General features: G+C 56.6%; 2 protein-coding genes across 9 annotated transcripts in view; both read right to left on the reverse strand.

The window, feature by feature from the left end:
- The window catches only part of LOC146333859 (epidermal growth factor receptor substrate 15-like 1), a 46,083-nt gene extending 39,737 nt beyond the window's left edge, over nucleotides 1–6,346 (reverse strand). For all 8 annotated transcript variants that reach the window (XM_084826114.1, XM_084826115.1, XM_084826110.1 and 5 more), the window contains exon 1: nucleotides 6,293–6,346. In XM_084826114.1, coding sequence (XP_084682240.1) covers nucleotides 6,293–6,328 — 36 coding nt within the window. In that variant the 5' untranslated portion in view covers nucleotides 6,329–6,346. The remainder of the gene's footprint in view (nucleotides 1–6,292) is intronic.
- Nucleotides 6,347–6,662: 316 nt separating this feature from the next.
- On the reverse strand, nucleotides 6,663–17,219 carry LOC146333860 (calreticulin-like; the record flags this gene model as incomplete). Its single annotated transcript, XM_084825749.1, has 8 exons — nucleotides 6,663–6,941; nucleotides 7,575–7,667; nucleotides 8,319–8,462; nucleotides 8,556–8,669; nucleotides 11,317–11,526; nucleotides 12,749–12,843; nucleotides 14,489–14,692; nucleotides 17,021–17,219. Coding segments are annotated over 8 exons (1,206 nt in total), but the record flags the coding sequence as incomplete, so codon positions are not given.
- Nucleotides 17,220–18,446: the final 1,227 nt, after the last annotated feature.

Here is an 18,446-nt window from a genome sequence, read left to right on the forward strand (position 1 = left end):
GCCCTCTGGCCCTCAGGGGTCCAGCTGCAGTGCCCGCTGGGACCCCTCCCAAGGACCCTCACCCTCTTTCCCCCGAGGCACAGCACGGAAACAGGGCGAGCCGAGAGAGAGCTGGAAGGAGCCCACCCACTCGCTTCCATTTTCGGAGAGGACGAGGAGCAGCTCTCCCTGTGGCAGGCAGGTGGGCGGGCGGGCGTCCCTGCCCGCCCCTGGCAATCCACAGCTTCCATGCAGCGCCTCCTCGCCTTTCACCGCCTTCCAAACCATTGTCGGCAGGACAGATCCAACAGATTTGCTTTTTCAAACAGCCTCCAGGACAGCCCAAGCGTCTGCCACTCTCCACCCAGCCGGAGTGCAGAGTGGCCATCCCCAGAGGCAACTCGCCACCCCCAAACCCGGTTCTGCCGAGAGACAGCCCATGACAAACGTGGGCAACCGGCGTTGGTACACAACCCCCGTCCCACAGATTCCCTTCCCTCTCTTTGTGCTCAGCCCGTCGTCCCAGATGCAGGCCACGCGCCTCGAGCCTCCGGTGCTCAGGGAAGAGCGGACGTGATCTGCTGGTGCAGTGAGAAGCCCCCCACACCCCCATCTAGAAACTGAACCACCTTCCACAAGAAGACAGAAAGTCGGCCCGGAAACTCAGCATGGGGATGTGACGGGAACAGGAGGGGGCCAAGCCTGCGAGGTCCAGCCGCCCGCCCCACTGAAGCAGGGTGGCAGCCGTGTTACCGCGACGCATGGCCCGTCTCCGAGGACGTTGGGAGCTGCAGGCCCAAACATCTGGGCTTCTGGACCTTCAAGGTCGCCCTGGAGGTTCCTCCCGTCCACCGGTTCTGCCGCCCTGCCCTCCTCCCACAGCAAGGGAGGAATTTCACGGTGGCCTTCTGCGCATGAGCATGCGCACGCATGCCTCCCTTGCAGAAGCCGTTGGCGACAGCCTTCCCCAAGCTGGCGCCCTCCGGATGCGCGGGCCTGAAACTCCCAGCATCCCCCAGCCAGCCCCAGCTGGCTGGGGGATGCTGGGAGTTGGAGCCCCGCACATCCGGGGGGTGCCTGCTTTAGGGAGGCTGACCCACAAAGCTTCGAGGGGAAAGGCCGCCAGCGGGTACAGAGGAAGTAGACAGAGAGCAGCTCTCCTTCTCCTAACACCGGAACATCCAATTAAACTGGCCGGCAGGAGAACACAGGCGGAGAGAAGGAACTGTTCACCTAACGCCTCATTAAAATCATGGTTTTAATCCTGGTCACAGGTTTTAATTTTTGTGAGCCGCCCAGAGAGCTTTGGCTGTCGGGCGGTACAGAACTGAAAGAAACGGAACGGAACCATGCCTCTTCTTGACGCAGGCAGCGATGGCCGCCTCTGGCCTGGACAGCGTTCAAACAGACCCGTCCGGCGAGGAGGAGGGGCCCAGCGATGCCAGGCCCCGGCGGCCAAATGGACCCACCAGGTTCAGGCGCGGCACGCCACTGAGTGCCAAACTCCGGGCACGGAGGGTGCCCAGGCCCGCGTGGGGCTTCTCCGAGGCACCTGCCTACCCGGCCGGCTGCTGGAGAACTGCTCACGGCCTAGATCCGGGCCGGGGATGACGACACACACACTGGATGCTGTTGGCCTCCCGACTCCCTCCAGCCTCAGCCAGGGACAGGAACTGCGCCCCAACGTCATCTGGAGGAGAGCAGGCTCTTCACGCCCAGCCCGCTTGCATCCCCATCCAACGTCGCAAAGGGAGGCAGGCCCCCCAGCATCTGAGAGAGGGCTGGAGGTTGGTGCAGCTGCCTTGGCGGCTCTCCCCCCGTGCAACGGGCCAACGGAAGGCCGGCCACGTGGAACCAGCGCCCTGCGCAAAGCTGGCATGGCCACCCGCTCGAGGATCTCGCTTCCTTAAAAAGCTGAGCCGCAGCACTTCCTCCGGGGTCCGGTTTAGACGACTGAAATCTAGAACAGCCTTCCCCAACCGGGTGCCCTCCAGGTGTGTTGGGACTGAAACACCCAGCATCCCCCAGCCAACGGACCACCTGCCCTCAGGGGTGGGAGGGAAACAGTGCCCTGGTCCCGGGTGTCCTGCCTCCTGGGGAGGAACCCCCTTCGAAGGAAGGGCCCCAGCCCCGGGGGCCAACCGCAGCAAGGAGCAGCCCAGGCCAGGGGGAGCCCAGGCCCTCGGGGGAGACGGCCCTGGCCCGTCCCCGCGAGAGGAAGGGGTTCTGACTCCGAGACGGAGGCTGAGCGACCCCCTTGCCCCCCAGAGCGGTGGCGTCTCATGAGACCCACCAGAAGCATCTCTGCGAGAAGACGTGTAGAAGAGTAGAATGGCAGAGCTGGAAGGGGCCTCTAAGACCATCAAGTCCAACCCCCTGCTCAATGCAGGACTCCAAGTCAGAGCATCCCCGACAGGTGGCTGTCCAGCTGCCCCCAGTGTGGGAGAGCCCATCCTCTCCCCAGGGAATTGGTGCCACTGTCGTATTGCACTAGCAGTCAGGACGTTTCTCCTGACGTTCAGCCGAAATCTGGCTTCCTGTAACATGAGCCCATGATTCCGTGTCCTGCACTCTGGGAGGATCAAGAAGAGATCCTGGCCTTCCTCTCGGGGACAACCTTTCAAGGACTTGAAGAGCGGTCCCCTATCTCCCCCCAGCCTTCTCAAGGCTAAACATGACCAGTTCTTTCAGTCTCTCATCACAGGGCCTTGTTTCCAGTTCCCTGATCACCTTCGTTGCCCTCCTCTAAACCCTCTCCAGTTTGTCTGCATCCTTCTTAAAGTATGGTGCCCAGAACTGGACCCAGCACTCCAAATGAGGCCTAACCAGTGCTGAGTAGAGGGGAACTAGTACTTCCCGGGATTTGGAAGCTATGCTTGTATTAATGCAGCCCAAAAGAGCATTTGCCTTTTTTTTTGCAGCCACATCACATTGTGGGCTCATCTTCAGCTTGTGATCGACAACAATGCAGAGATCCTTCTCGCTTGTAGTGTTGTTGAGCAACGTATCCCCCATCTTGTAACTGTGCATTTGGTTTCTTTTTCCTAGGTGCAGAACTTGGCATTGATCCCTAGTATGTTTCATTCTGATGTTTTCTGCCCAGTCTATCAAGAGCACTTTGAATTTTGTTTCTGTCTTCCAGAATGTCAGCTATCCCGCCCAGTTTTGTGTCAGCAAGTGCCTGGGGCTCATCGCCCCCTGACCTCCCTCCTCCGAGCAGACCCTGGGTCGCCCTGTGACCTCGCCTCTGGGCTCTTCCTTGACCCCATTAGAACCTCCTGTAGCCTTCGCTCCATGCCAATGCCGTGTTGTTGGCGCCAGGCCCTGGGAGGGTGACCAGGAGGGCTGTCAGTGGCATCCCAGCAACGCTCAGCAAACAGAACCCCGGCGCTGGTGGGGGGACTAAAACCCACATAGTCCAAACTGCAGGGCCTGGGCAGAGCCAGCTGCCTGCACCACTTCCACTGAGCCCAGCTCCTGCCTTGGCCCATGGGCAAGCAACGCAAGGCCCATTCTGTGAGGGAAAAGCGCCCGCGTACAACTCCGGGGAGTCACCAGCCAATACAACCGGGACATAAAAGCCCTGCATGGCCCCACAACCGGCCGTCCCTGAGCGTGTGCAAAACCCGTCCATCTCTTGAGAGCGCCCTGCAGGGAAGGCCTCCCCCGGACCTGGAGACCCCCCCGCCGCTCCCCCGGGGAGGGCCGTGGCTCTGTGGGGGGCCCTGCTCTGTCCGCGGAAGGCTCCCGGTTCACCCAGGCAGCATCTCCCGGTAGGGCTGGAACAAGCCTCGCGGGAGCCCCCAGAGCGCCACGCTGCCAGTCCGCACCGACAGTCCTGAGCTCGGTGGGCCCAGGCTCTGCCTCCGGGTCAGGCAGCTCCCGGTGTTCCTACAGAGAACAGCCGGGGCTCTCTCTGGCCAGAAGCAGCAACAGCTCCGGCGGACTGCAGGGCCTGGAAGCGCAGTCTGGCTTCCTCCACGGGCACAGCTGGAGCCCGGCTGCCAGGAAGAACATCGCGGCAAGCGGGAGGCCATCCTGGCCCCAGCCCTGGTTGCTTCCCTCCCTCCCTCCCTCCCTCCCCCCTGCCCAGCCCCTTGTCCTTCTGCGCTGTCTCTTTTTGACTGCAAGCCTTTGGGGGCTGAACAGCTAGGTGAAAATGCTGCAAACGAATACGCGAACAACAGTAATAAACACGTACGTGCATGGGGGCAATCCCCCCGCTCCCACACGCATTCTCATTGTATCAGAAAAACGGGGCAGCGAGGGGGCCAGTCCAAATCTGAGCCTCCAGCCCCAGCGAAAAGACGGGGCGGGGGGTGGATCTTTCCTGTCCCTCTTCTGCACCGTGCTCGGGATGCACAAGCAGGAGCGAGACGGGCACCAGGCCCCCGGCAGCGCCTCCCCTTCTGAAAAGAGCGATTTGTAAGCGACTGGCGCGGCACTCGTCATCTGGTGCCTGAGCGACTTGGGCCGCTCCCGAGCTGAGCCAACCTGGAGAGGTGGCTTTCTCCGCTTGGCAGAAGCCATCCACTCTGCAGGAATACCAATCAGCCTGGGCAGAGGAAGAGGCAATCAGGGCTGGGGTCCCCGCCCAAAACGGGGCTTGGTGAACAGCCCTTGGCCCCTGGCAGCTGCAAGAACCGCAGCGAGCCCCGCGGGGCGTGTGCACGGAGAGAAAACGATGCTCTCCGCAACGGGCTCGGTTGAAAAACGTGTGGCCCATCATCTCTCCGCGGATGCGCACGGAGCCCTTCCAGACAAAGGGGCCAAACGCCGCTTTCTCCCCTGTGGTTAAGCCACGCTTCCGCCCTTCCACAGGCCCCGTGTCCTTCTGCACTGCTCCTCCGCGGCCAAATGCTTTCTTGCCTAGCCCGTCCCGCCTGCTCCGGCCCCAAAAGCCCTACAGCAGCCTGGCCCCATGGCTACGGCAAAAGCACTGGAAGCAGAGCAGCACTGCTCCAGCGGTCTCCGGGGACGGAGCATTGCCGCCACAACAGCCTGGCAGGGAACCCCCCACCACCTGAGGGGGAGAGGCAGCCCTTTCCTGGCTCGAAACCCCAGTCAGCCTCCCCGGCGGGGATGTAGGACCTGGGTGGGTGGCTGCGGACAGGAAAGGGGGCTCTGGGCCCAGTCCCCAGGGCGGGAAGTGTGCCCACCCTTGGCGAGCCGAGTCTCCCTGCCCGTGGGGAGGTCGCCACCCAAGGCAGCACGGTGCCCCAGCCCGGCTGTGACGCAGCACATCTGGCTGGCCGCTGAGCCCCTGAGGCCTCTGCGGACGCCTGCTGGCCTCCTCCAACTCAGCAATCCACGCTGACGCTCCGCAAAGGGCCTCCAACTAGCGGCCGTCCCCATCTTGGCCCCTCCAGATGGGTGGGACAAGCACGCCCATAATCCCCCGGCACCTGGCTGGGGGATCATGGGAGTGCTAGTCTCGCCAGGTGGAGGGGGCCAAGACGGGGAATCCTGGGTTTCGGAACAGCTTTCGGGCACGGCACAGGCCCAGCCCGTCCTCCGAGGCTCGTTAACGTTTCGAGCCCCGCTGCCGCGCCTGGGTCTCCACAGGTTGGGGGCCTCGACTCCCGGACGGCCTCGCCAGCACGGGCCGGTCAGGGGGGCCGGGGGCTGAAGTCCGGAAGTCCACCATGAGGCGGGACAGCCGCCCTGTCAGGGCTGCCCCGGCTCGGGGTCCTGCCCTGAGCGGGCAGCTGGCTCGGGCCCGCAGCCCCCGCCGTGTGGCTCCGCGGGCACGCGGCGCCTCGCTTTCCGCCGCGCCGCGCCGCGCGCACGACACCCAGCCGCTTCCTCCGCGTGGAGCGCCGCGGCTCCCGCTCGCGGGCCTGCTCCGCTCCGCGGGGCCTGCCCGGGCTGGCCGGAGGGGCCCGAGGCCGCTGGCCGCCTCTCCGGGGGCTCGGCCGGCGCCGCCGCTCCTCCCTGCAGGGCCCCCGCCCGGAGCGGCTGCCCCGCGTCCCGGCCCTCGCGCCGCCCGGGGCCGCTCCCGAGGGCTCTCGGCAGGACGCCGCCCGGCCCGCGGCAGCCTCCTGACCGAGGGCGCCGCCCGCCCCCGGGCCTCCGCGGCTGGCGCTGCCGGGGCGCGAGGGAGCCACCGCGCTCGGGCTGGCCGCCGCGGAGCGAGACGCCGCTCGAGGCCGGGCGCCGGGGAGGGCCCGGCGCGCCCCGCCCGCCCGCCCGCCCGCCGACCGGGGCGAGGCGCCCACTGCGGAGCCGCCTCCCGGGCTCCCCGCGCGGGGCGGCCGGCGGGCGAGCGCCGCAAGGCCGCGGCCCGCGCCCACCCCCCGCCCGGCCGGCGTACCTGCGCGCCGCTGGCGAGGGAGCCGAGCGCCGCCATCTTGCTCCGCCGCCTCACGGGGGCGTGGCCACGGGGCGGGCGGGGCCCGGGCAGGCCGGCTCGGCGGCAGCGCCGCCCGCCGGCCGAGCCGCGAAGCGCAGCCCCTCCCTGGACCGGCGGGGCGGGGCAGGCGCGCTCTGCACGCGCTCAGGGGCACGCGGGGCGAAGCCCTGCATGCGCCCGCAGGCGGCCGCTTCCCCTTCCTCTGGTTGCCTGGGTGCACGGACAACGGAGGAAGGAGCCCGTGCATCCAGGACTACAGCTCCCAGCATCCCCCAGCCCGGCAAAGCCCTCCGCCCCTGCGGCGCACCCGCCCCTGAAACCAGACGGGATGGACACTGAGTGGGGGCAAACACCACGTGCTTTTATTGAACAACTCTCCAGAACCGAGGGGCTGCTCTGAGCGGGCGTCGTGCCCGGCCTGGTCCTGGGGCCACCGCCCTGCCTTGCCCACATCCCACGGGCCTCAGAGCTCCTCCTTCCGCGCCCCCGGCGGCCTGGGCTTGTCCTGGCGGCGCGGCCTCCGTGCGGGCCCCGTCTTCCTCTCCGCCCCACGGCGCTGCCTCCGCTTGTCCTCCTCTATCTGCTGCTTGTTCATCTCCCGCTCGGGCTCCTGGAAGGAGATCGGAACAAGCCCGGCCGGGCATGAGCTGGCTCTGGCCGCCTCTGCAAACCAGCCCGCCACAGCTGGAGGGCGGCCACAGTTGGAGGGCGGCCACCCTGGGCAGCAACCACCTCACCTCCCTCCGGGAGGAAACCGGCAGGGGCCTTGCAAGGCTCGTTTCACAGGCAGCGGCACCTTCAGGAATTGGACAGCGCAACGTCCCCTTGTCCAGGTTCCCCCTCGTGCAGCGCCCACCCAGGCGTGCGGGGAAGAACCGGCTTCTTTCCGGGCCAGAGACCCTCTTCCGGGTAGACAAGGAACATGCGAGCGTGTTCCACTCCTACCACAGGGGCAAGGAGGGCGCAATTGGGAGAGGAACTCATGTCCACAGCCGTACCCCCCTGGAGCCAGCAGAAACTCTGTCATCCCGCCCCCCTCCTGGACCTCGTCTGGGGATTCTGAACATGTGGACGCTGTGGCATCACCAAGGCAGGGATTATTTTCCCCCACTTATCCCCCCTGCCCCCGCTTTTTGCAACCTCTTTCCTGATGAAGAGATCTGGAGATCTCGGAAGCTTTCACATTGTTGGCAGCCTTTCAGCTGGCCTCATGAAGGTATCGCGCCAATACGGGTTCTGGTACCTTAGTTTCTCCCCAGGTTTCATCACCAAATTCTTCTGCGTATGCTTCGTCGTCCGTGATCAAGAAGTTATCAAAAATGGTTCCAGATCTCACCTGCAGTTATGGAACACGGAACAGCATCTTCCTTACATTTTGCATCAAGAGCTCTGGGTTGTCGACTTTTTCATGGGGAGAGGGGCATTTCCATCCCTGCTTGCTTACGGCCAAACATCTGTCAGGGATGCTCTGACTTGGGAGTCCTGCACTGAGCAGGGGGTTGGCCTGGATGGTCTGACAGGACCCTTCCCACCCTACTATTCTCTGATTCTATAGGGAAGCTCTGACTTGGATTCCTGCACTGAGCAGGGGGTTTGACTAGATGGTCTGACAGGACCCTTCCCACCCTACTATTCTCTGATTCTATAGGGATGCTCTGACTTGGATTCCTGCACTGAGCAGGGGGTTTGACTAGATGGTCTGAAAGGACCCTTCCCACCCTACTATTCTCTGATTCTATAGGCATGCTCTGGCTTGGAGTCCTGCACTGAGCAGGGGGTTGGACTGGATGGTCTCACAGGCCCCTTCCCACCCTACTATTGTCTGATTCTATAGGGATGCCCTGACTTGGAGTCCTGCACTGAGCAGGGGGTTGGACTGGATGGTCTCACAGGCCCCTTCCAACCCTACCTTTCTATGATTCTATGTTATGAATAATGGGAGCAAAGGGAATGATTTAAGGAAACAGAAAACGGAGACCCAACTGACCTGCCAAAGGTCCAGGCCGAGGACGCTGATGTTCTCGTAGAGGGAGATGCTTGGGTCCGGCACATACGCAGGGTTCACAATTTGGGGATGGGGCCAAATGCCGTTGTATCTGGGATTTGGGATCTTCCTGGGCTGCCACTCCCCCTGAAACAAAGCACATCTGCTCAGGACAGGCTGGCCAAAGGATCCCCCAGCTCATCAGAGTCCCCCGGCCTGAAAGAAAAGGTGTGGCCATACTCTGTAGAGAGGATTCCTGAGCAGAGGGGGCTGCCAGCTGCCCTGGGTCACGGCGTCCCAGTCTTTCGGTTTCTCAGCACTGTTGTCCACAATGTATTCCGAAACATCCCAGTCCTGTTGCAGGGGGAGAAAGAAGGAAGAGGGGAAGAAGGGGAGAAATGAAGCTAAATTGGCCAGGGCTGCTCAGCCATGACGCTCGCTGGCTGGTCTCGGGGAGGCCAACCTCTCCGAAGGATCAAGGAAGATTTGAACACTGCTTTCTAGATATCCAAGGCTATCTGGAAGGAGGAATCATTTTGTGCAAAGTGTTTCCAAAAGGAACGTTTCATGTGCAGTGCTGTCCTGGGCTTGATGCTCTTCAGCATTTTTTTTATTGAGGGCTTAGATGAAGAGGTGCCACACTTAAGAGGGATGTAGACAAACTGGAAAGGGTTCAAAGGAGGGAGTTGTATTTGATGCTTTCCTTGCAAATCGCCTTGAGCAGTCATTGAGTGGAGAGGCGATTCATAGAATCATAGGGTTGGAAGGAGCCTACAAGGCCATCGAGTCCAACCCCCTGCTCAATGCAGGAATCCAAGTCAGAGCATCCCTGACAGGTGGCTGTCCAGCCTCGTCTTGAACGTCTCCAGCATGGGAGAGCCCACTGCCTCCCTAGGTCATGGGTTCCGTTTTCATATTGCTCTAACAGTCAGGACATTTTTCCTGATGTTCAGCCAGAATCCAGCTTCCTGTAACCTGAGCCCATGATTCCGTGTCCTGCACTCTAGAATGGTCGAGAAGAGATCCTGGCCTTCCTCTCTTTGACAGCCTTTCAAGTACTTGAATAGCGCTATCCTATCTCCCCTCAGTTTTCTCTTCTCAAGGCTAAACATGCCCAGTTCTTTCCATCTCTCCTCAGAGGGCTTTGTTTCCAGTCCCCTATTGCCCTCCTCTGAACCCTCTCCAGCTTGCCTGCATCCTTCTTAAAATGTGGTGCACAGAACTGGACACAGTACTCCAGATGAGGCCCAACCAGTGCTGAGTAGAGGGGAACTAGGACTTCCCAGGATTTAGAAGTTAAGCTTCTATTAACGCAGCCCAAAAGAGCATTTGCCTTTTTCGCAGCCACATCACATTGTGGGCTCATATTCAGCTTGTGATCGACAACAATGCCAAGATCCTTCTCGCTTGTAGTGTGGTTGAGCCACGTATCCCCCATCTTGTAACTGTGCATTAGGGTTCTTTTTCCTAGGTGCAGAACTTGGCATTTATCCCTCTTAAATGTCATTCTGTGGTTTTCTGCCCAGCGCTCCAGTCTATCCAGATCACTTTGAATTCTGTTTCTGTCTTCCAAAGTATTAGCTATCCCACCCAATTTGGTGTCATCTGCAGATTGAATCAGCATTCCCTGCACCTCCTCCTCCAAGTCATTCATAAAAATGTTGAAGAGCACTGGGCCCAGGACTGAGCCCTGTGGTACCCACTCGTTACCTCTCCCCAGTTTGAGAAGATCCCATTGATAAGCACTCTTTGAGTCCGATTCAGAAATATACTAAGTGAATAAGCAAAGATGGTTAGAGGTTAGGGGGCAGGTCTAGGTCTCATGGCCTTCAGTTACAGGAGGGCAGATTTTGGCTGGACATTAAGGTAACCTTTTCAGTGGTGAGCAATCCCTTGCTAGAGGTCTTCAAGCACCCAGCTCCATCTGGACAGCCATCTGCAGAGATCCTCCACCTCCAGAGTCCCCACATTAAGCAGGCGACTGGATGGGTGACTGCCCCCTACCCTCGAACTCTGTGCTTCCGCGACAGGATTCCTTGGCCTCCCATGTGCAGGCTCCGAGGTCGCTTCTCAGGAACCGTCCTATCCCAGGCCGTCTAGCCACTGACCAGCAGCCATGGGATTGTGCCCTTAAATTCAGCGTGGAATGCTAAGCACACTTGCTACAGAGTAACTCCCATTGGGCTCGGTGGGGTTTGCGTCTAAGTAAACATGCTTGGGATCACACCGTTACTGGAAAGTCTACAGTCAGCACACAGGATCAAACCAACTTGGGAAACTGAAGACCAAGTGCACAATTCAAACATGTGCTCATGGAGCTCATGGAGAACACTGCATTGAGCAGGGGTCTGGACTCGATGGTCTTGTAGGCCCCTTCCAACCCTACTATTCCAGGATTCTATAGGGATGCTCTGACTTGGATTCCTGTGCTGAGCAGGGGGCTGGACTCGATGGTCTTGTAAGCCCCTTCCAACCCTACTATTCTAGGATTCACAGCTTCAGAGCCACTGTGGTATAGCATGGAAAGTGTGAGAGGTGGACCAGCTATGGGCCATTATCTTGGGCCAATATCATTTCAGTCTAATCTACCTCAGGTGGTTGGAACAGAATCATCCCCGTTTAGTTATTCCCCACCTTTCTTCCATGGTGGAACTCAAGCTGGCCTATGTCAGGTTCCTATATTGTCTCCGATCCAGGTGCTGACTGGACCCTGATCTGTTTAGCCTGAGCACGGTTGCTGCATCATGTCCCTTCAGAGACCGTGTCCTGCTTTCCTAAGGTCCTTGCAGTGGGATCCCAGAATGAAACAGACTACATGCTCTGACGGAGGTTCGCGCCAGTCCTTAAGACTGAAAGTAGGTTTAATAAGCAAAAGATCGCACGCCTGCAGGCAGGGACCGTCTTCTTTGTTCATCGATTGTAAGCCGCACCGGGAGCCTTTTTCAGCTGAGGAGCGGGAGACAAATACAATCAATCAATAATAAATAAATGAGGCCTTCACCTCTGGCTTGGTGTCCTCAGGGTCGTCGGTTTCGGCGTCATCGTCCCAGTCCTCTGGCTTCTTCACCGCTGGGTCATTTATTTTCCTTGGCGGCAAGAAATCCCAGTCATCTTCCAAGATGCCCGAGGCAACCATTTCATTATCGATTTTCACTTCGTACGTGTGATCTGGCCTTAAAACCAGCGTATACAAGTGCGTGAATCCGTCCACCTAAACCAAGCAACAGAAAAAGAGCAACAGCGCACCGTTACTGCGAAGGTAGGCCTGGCTCGGCCTCTTGAGTAGTTTGGTTCAAGCAACCAACCCAGGTGCCTGATGGGATTGGAAAACCATATACGTGTTTGACAACGAGAAGGTAATTGTAAGTTGCTCATTATAGGCAGGAAATTCTCTCTAAGGAGTAGCTTAGAAGTAAGAGACAATAATGCAGCTGTACCGATAAGACTGTTACTGAGTATTAATTGGTTTCTGAGCACGCGCAGTGTATTTTCTTTGTTCTCCAAGTTTCAGTATGTATAAAGATCCCCCGTTTTTCTTTCTGAGCAGGCTCGGCTCTTCGCTGACTCCTACAGCTGTGTGGTGCTTTAATACATTCTTGACTGTTTAACCTCACCTGCCTTGACTATTTCCTTAACATTACTCATTCCCGTAAAACAAATTCCAGAGAGGCAGCCGGGTGAGTCTGTTGCCACACACGCAGCACTGAGCCTCGCGCTGCCACAAAGACGAGCAGATCTGCAGCCCGGTTCAAGGTGTGGGGCTTCCTCCCCACGAAATGTGTCCAGGGTTGTGGCAGGAGCTTCTGTGGACTACAGCCCATGTTCGGTCACTCACGAAGCGGGCTGTTGTCCTTACAAGCTCCTGTAACAAGAGATCTGCTGGTTTTTCAGCTACAAAAGACTCGGGTTCAATGAGGCAGTCATGCTTCTGGAACATCCTTCCCGCAGGATCAGTGTTCACGCGCACGCACTGCTTCCAACATGTCCACTGTGAAAAGATGTGGACAAGCAAGGAAAGCAGGAGCTTGCCTCTTCTTCTCTCCTCCTCAGCAGCCCAACAGTAGGCTGGTGTGGAGGGTGGAGCCTTTAAGGGCTCCTGGCTAATTCTGGAAGCGCAAAACGGATCAGAAGTGCCGCAGGTCATGCCCCAAGCATCTGCCCTTTCTCCGCCAGAGGCAGAACTATTCGAGCAGCAGCCAGGAAGCAGGGAGGGCCGGGGGCATCGAAATTCGAAACCCATTCTCCAGCACAAAAACGGGGCCATGAAGCTCCAAATACACTGCCAGGTGACCAGCCGCAATGCACAGGCTGCTTCTAGCCCCACTGTGATCACCGTAGGGCTCAAGGGTGCCCTGAACAGAGACTGCTGAGGATCGCAGCCTTCAACTGACGAGCTGTTGGGCAGGAAATGTGACCACGTCTCTGGCACTTACTTTGCAGCGAATGTGTTTCTTGATGGGATAAAGTTTGTTCTTGTAGTTCAAGATGACGTGGACTTTCCTTGTATCAGAGCCACATATGTCAGGCCCTGGAAAAGAAATCACCACTTGTTTCTCCAGCCACCATGTTAAGCTATCAGGAGTGCCCTGTCCTGATACAGTTGTAGCATTTCATAAAATACTTGGTACTTTAGGAAACAGCTTCCTACCCATCTCTAGCACAAACCAAACATGCCAATCAGCCAGATCCCGACTGAACATCAGGAAAAATTTCCTGTTAGAGCAGTATGACAATGGAACCCGTTCCCTAGGGAGGTGAGGGGCTCTCCCACACTGGGGGCATTCAAGACGAGGCTGGACAGCCATCTGTCAGGGATGCTCTGTCTTGGATCATAGAATCATAGAATAGTAGGGTTGGAAGGTGCCTACAAGGCCATCGAGTCCAACCCCCTGCTCAAGGCAGGAATCCAAGTCAGAGCATCCCTGACAAATAGCTGTCCAGCCTCGTCTTGAAGGCCTCCAGTGTGGGAGAGCCCATCACCTGCCCAGGTAATTGGTTCCATTGTCGTATTGCTCTTACAGTCAGGAAGTTTTTCCTGATGTTCAGCCGGAATCTGGCTTCCTGGAACTTGAGCCCATTATTCCGTGTCCTGCACTCTGGGATGATCAGGAAGAGATCCTGGCCTTCTTCTCTGTGACCACCTTTCAAGTACTTGAAGAGTGCTATCATATCTCTCCCCTCAGTCTTCTCTTCTCAAGGCTAAACATGCCCAGTTCTTTCAGTCTCTCTTCATAGGGCTTTGTTTCCAGTCCCCTGATCATCTTTGTTGCCCTCCTCTGAACCCTCTCCAGTTTGTCTGCATCCTTCTTAAAGTGTGGTGCCCAGAACTGGACACAGTACTCCAGATGAGGGCTAACCAGTGCTGAGTAGAGGGGAACTAGTACTTCCCGGGATTTGGAAGCGATGCTTCTATGAATGCAGCCCAAAAGAGCATTTGCCTTTTTTGCAGCCACATCACATTGTGGGCTCATATTCAGCTTGTGATCGACAGCAATGCCAAGATCCTTCTCGCTTGTAGTGTGGTTGAGCCACGTATCCCCCATCTTGTAACTGTGCATTTGGTTTCTTTTTCCTCGGTGCAGAACTTGGCATTTGTCCCTATTAAATGTCATTCTGTTGTTTTCTGCCCAGCGCTCCAGTCTATCCAGATCACTTTGAATTTTTTTTCTGTCTTCCAAAGTATTAGCTATCCTGCCCAATTTGGTGTCATCTGCAAATTTGATCAGCATTCCCTGCACCTCCTCCTCCAAGTCATTAATAAAAATGTTGAAGAGCACTGGGCCCAGGACTGAGCCCTGCGGTACCCCACTCGTTACCTCTCCCCAGTTTGAGATCCTGCATTGAGCAGGGGGTTGGACTCAATGGTCTTGTAGGCCCCTTCCAACCCTACTGTTCTATGACTCTATGATTCTAAGAGGAGCTCATCCACCAGCAACGTCTTGAGCTCAAGTTCCCAATGACATTGCAGAATCCAAAGGGGTCTCTGGGGGGGTCCCAGTTGGGCTTGCCCTGGATGAATTCTTGGAAAATGGCACATTAGTTTGCTAACCAGTTTTTCTAGGTTTAATACTCTCTCTAGCTTTTTGCTTACTCATCTTGAGCTTATTTCATTCAGAAAGGCACTGAAATGATAAACAGGGCCAGTTGGATGAGCGCCAGCCAAATCAGCTCACCAAACATGATGTAGTAGAGGGATTCTCCACTCATGTTCTTCTGGTCCAGGTCGGAAGGGAAGATTTTCACATATCCACCTCCACAGTCAATCTTCTGTTCGTGCTTGACTGTATACTGAATGACCAAAGGCCTTCCTTTATTGCTGAATGGCTTAAATCGTGACGAGATGGCATAAAACTTTGAATTTTCACTTGTCTGCAGACCTGGGGCACATAACAGAACGAGATGACATCTCAGACACACAGACCAGAATTGTGAATTAAGTTGCTAATGAATACCAGTATGTCTTTTTAAATGTACTTTGATTGAGTCATTGAGTATAACGCAGTATAAACAACAAATAAAACACATCTTCCCTGTCTTTTTAAAGCCATGTTCTTGTCCAACAGTTGTTACCAGCCTCTATCTGCCATTATTTCATTAGATCTTTCCAAAACTACTTTTGTAGTCAGACATTCGTGGTCAATTATTCCCTTGTTTATGCAAGTGATAAATGAAAACCAAATTTCCATGATCAATCAATCATCTGTAGAACCTCTCCTCAGCCCTCTACTGTGATGGGTGCATCTCTCCAAGAGTACAATTTTCCAGATTTTAGGAATGAACATGGCTACGGCTTTGTGGGGGGAACTGTCATGAAAATGGGGGACATGAGTAATTATGATTCTTTATTATTATTACATTTATATCCCACCTTTTTTCCTCCTGAAGGAACCCAAGGCGGCATATATAATCCTCCTCTCCATTTTATCCTCACAACAACCCTGTGAGGTAGGTTGGGCTGAGAGTCTGTGACTGGCCTAAAGTCACCCAGGAAGCTTCCATGGGCAAGTGGAGACTAGAACCCAGATCTCCCATCTCCCAGTCCAGCACTCTAGAATCATAGAGTAGGGTTGGAAGGGGCCTACAAGGCCATTGAGTCCAACTCTAGCCACTACAACACACTGGCTCTGATCGATCTATCCATGGGTGCAAAATGTGTTTTCATATTTTATGAAAACGTGCTTCATATTTTAAACAAATTCAGAGACAAGGTCACTCACCTACTAAATTGAGAGTCATAGAATCATAGAATAGTCGGGTTGGAAGGGGCCTACAAGACCATCGAGTCCAACCCCCTGCTCAGTGCAGGAATCCAAGTCAGAGCATCCCTGACAGAGTAACCCTTTTAAATGTGAAACTTGACTTCTGGCGTGTTCCATATCTGCAGCTTGTCTCTAACCTAACTTTTAGCCTGGTCTTCCTCAGGCTTGTGCTTCCACCTGATGGCTGTCTCCCTCTCTCCAGAGGCCCCATAAGGGCAGAAGGGTCATTCGTTCACACTTCACACGCCTAGGGCTGGCGCCAAGGGTCAACATGTTTGGGCACCTGCTGAGAGCTCACAGCCTTGGAATTGTTCTTGGAATTGTTGTCGATCACAAGCTGAAGATGAGCCCACAATGTGATATGGCTGCAAAAAAGGCAAATGCTATTTGGGGCTGCATTAATAGAAGCATAGCTTCCGAATCTCGGGAAGTCCTAGTTCCCCTCTACTCAGCACTGGGTAGGCTTCATATGGAGTACTGTGTCCAGTTCTGGGCACCGCACTTGAAGCAGGATGCAGGCAAGCTGGAGAGGGTTTGGAGGAAGGCAACAAAGATGATCAGGGAACTGGAAACAAAGCCCTATGAGGAGAGACGGAAAGAACCGGGCATGTTTCACCTTGAGAAGACTGAGGAGAGATAGGATAGCGCTCTTCAAGGACCTGAAAGGCTGACCCAGAGAGGAAGGCCAGGATCTCTTCTCGATCCTCCCAGAGTGCAGGACACGGAATCATGGGCTCAAGTTGCAGGAAGCCAGATCCCGCCTGAACATCAGGACAAATGTCCTGACTGTTACAGCAATACGACAATGGAACCAATTACCTGGGGAGGTGGTGGGCTTTCCCACACTGGAGCCCTTCAAGACGAGGCTGGACAGCCACCTGTCGGGGATGCTCTGACTTGGATTCTTGCACTGAGCAGGGGGGTGGACTAGATGGTCTCACAGAGCCCGTCCAAACCTGCTATTCTATGATTCTAGCCCAGCAGCAGCTCACCGACACGTGCTCCCTGGACTGGCTCCCCCTCTTCCCCATTGCTTGTTCCCCTGCCTCTCGCTCTGGCCCAGACAAGGGTGGTGGAGAGAAGGAAGAGCAGCGGACGCCACGGCCTCCTTGCTCCCTGGCTCTCGGCCTGCAGAGCAGGGATGAGCAAGGAGGAGGGAGAGCAGCTGGTGAGCGACAGCGGGAAGGCAGACTCACCGAGGGTGGGGGCAGGGAGGGCGTCTTGCCCCAGGGCCCTGCGAAACCTGGACCTTGCACTGCCCAAGATCGTGAGCTGGGAACTGGGGGGTGGTGACCACTGGCAAGGAGAGGGAAATGTCCTCTCCTGGCCGCCTGTTAACAACGCTGGCCTGACTATGGTTGATGAACCGCCTCCCAGCCATCCTTTCTCCGAAAGCATAGAGAGCGCTGCTGTGTCCATCCTGCCTCTCCGACACAATCCCCAAACCTTTGTCTGTTTCACGATCTCCATAGAAACTCCCGGCGGTCAGCCTGAACTTCCCGTAGCTGGATCTGTGCTGAGAGAGCACCCATCTCTGCCGCCATTTTGCTGGTAAAAAGACAAGGGACACAGCAGTCACCAGATGGGGAAACCCGCCAGTAACACTCCAGACCAAAGTCAAAGAAACCCTCCTTGCACGGAAGGGTTATGCTCAAAAGGCAGTGAGCGGGGCCACCCCCCGCTGCTGGCATGTCCCGTGCCCAGCGTGCTGTCCCAAATCCCATCTGCACTGATGCCTGCACACATGGGCCAGCTTTCCCAACTGGGAGGAGCAATGGGCCAGGAGCAAGGCCAGCTCCAGGCTGCACTGGGGCTGAGTCAGGAGCTGTCCGCCACCAGCTTCCCCTTCTCCAGGGGCAGTGGGGAGCTTCGGGAAAGGACAGGTCCCTCCCCGCAATTGTACATGGGTTTCGACAAAAGTGGCCCAAATATCCAAGGAAGTATCCACTTGGGAGGTGCTGCCTATGTGCCACCCGCTCAACTATTGAACGTTTTGTAAGGTGTCTATCCTTCCCGTGTTGCAATATTAGTCTTCTGGCTGTTAAAAGGGCGCAGAGAATCCATTTATGCCAACCATTTGTTCATTTCCACGAAGCAGGTAAATAATTTAAGAGTGCGTACATCAGTGAACATTAAAGACTGTTCCAGTACAAAACCTGTCTGTGTAATAACCTCCTCCGGAAAAGAAGCAGCTACAGGACGTCGCCAAAACAAATGTTTAGAAGAAGCATTAGCTGCATCGCACCACCAGCAATTAGCCAAATTAGACAATCCCTCGTTAAAGAGACACCACGGTGTCCAGAAGACCTGAAACAAAAGCGTCTGCTGAATAAGACACCGCCTGAGATCCAGAGACACGACGGGCAGGTGCCAGAGCGGCGATCCACCTATCAGGCATGTTGTGGTGTTCCACAGCAGTTCCTCAAACTCCCCAATGTGCCCATGGGTCCCAGCAGGTTGGGGCCCCCTGAGATGCCCACTTCAGGGTGAACGACTCAGAGATGTCGTTGCACCAAGAAGGGCAAAAGCGTTATGGCCACGACACCTTCGCGGCTGAAATGGCAAGCAATGTTTGAACATTGGGTTGTTCTGCTTCAGCTTGCGCTGGGCCGCGCGCGTTTATTGTCGTGCTTTCAGAATGATTTGCTGCATTTCGCCGACTTATTGGGCTCTTTTCGGGGTTCTGGCAGCCCCTCAGCACCCCCTTCAGATTGCAAGAGGCCATAAATACAGGGCCCCTCCATGGATCACTGCCTTGGTGCAGCGAAGGGGCTTGCGTGAAGCCATAAGCTATGCTGTGCAGGGCGACCCAAGACGGACAGGTCATGGCGGAGAGTTCTGACAAAATGTGGTCCACTGGAGAAGGAAATGG

Source organism: Heloderma suspectum, chromosome Z (genome assembly GCF_057233095.1).
Source record: "Heloderma suspectum isolate Gila_16-S chromosome Z, 16-S_ref, whole genome shotgun sequence".
Lineage (NCBI taxonomy): Eukaryota > Metazoa > Chordata > Lepidosauria > Squamata > Helodermatidae > Heloderma > Heloderma suspectum.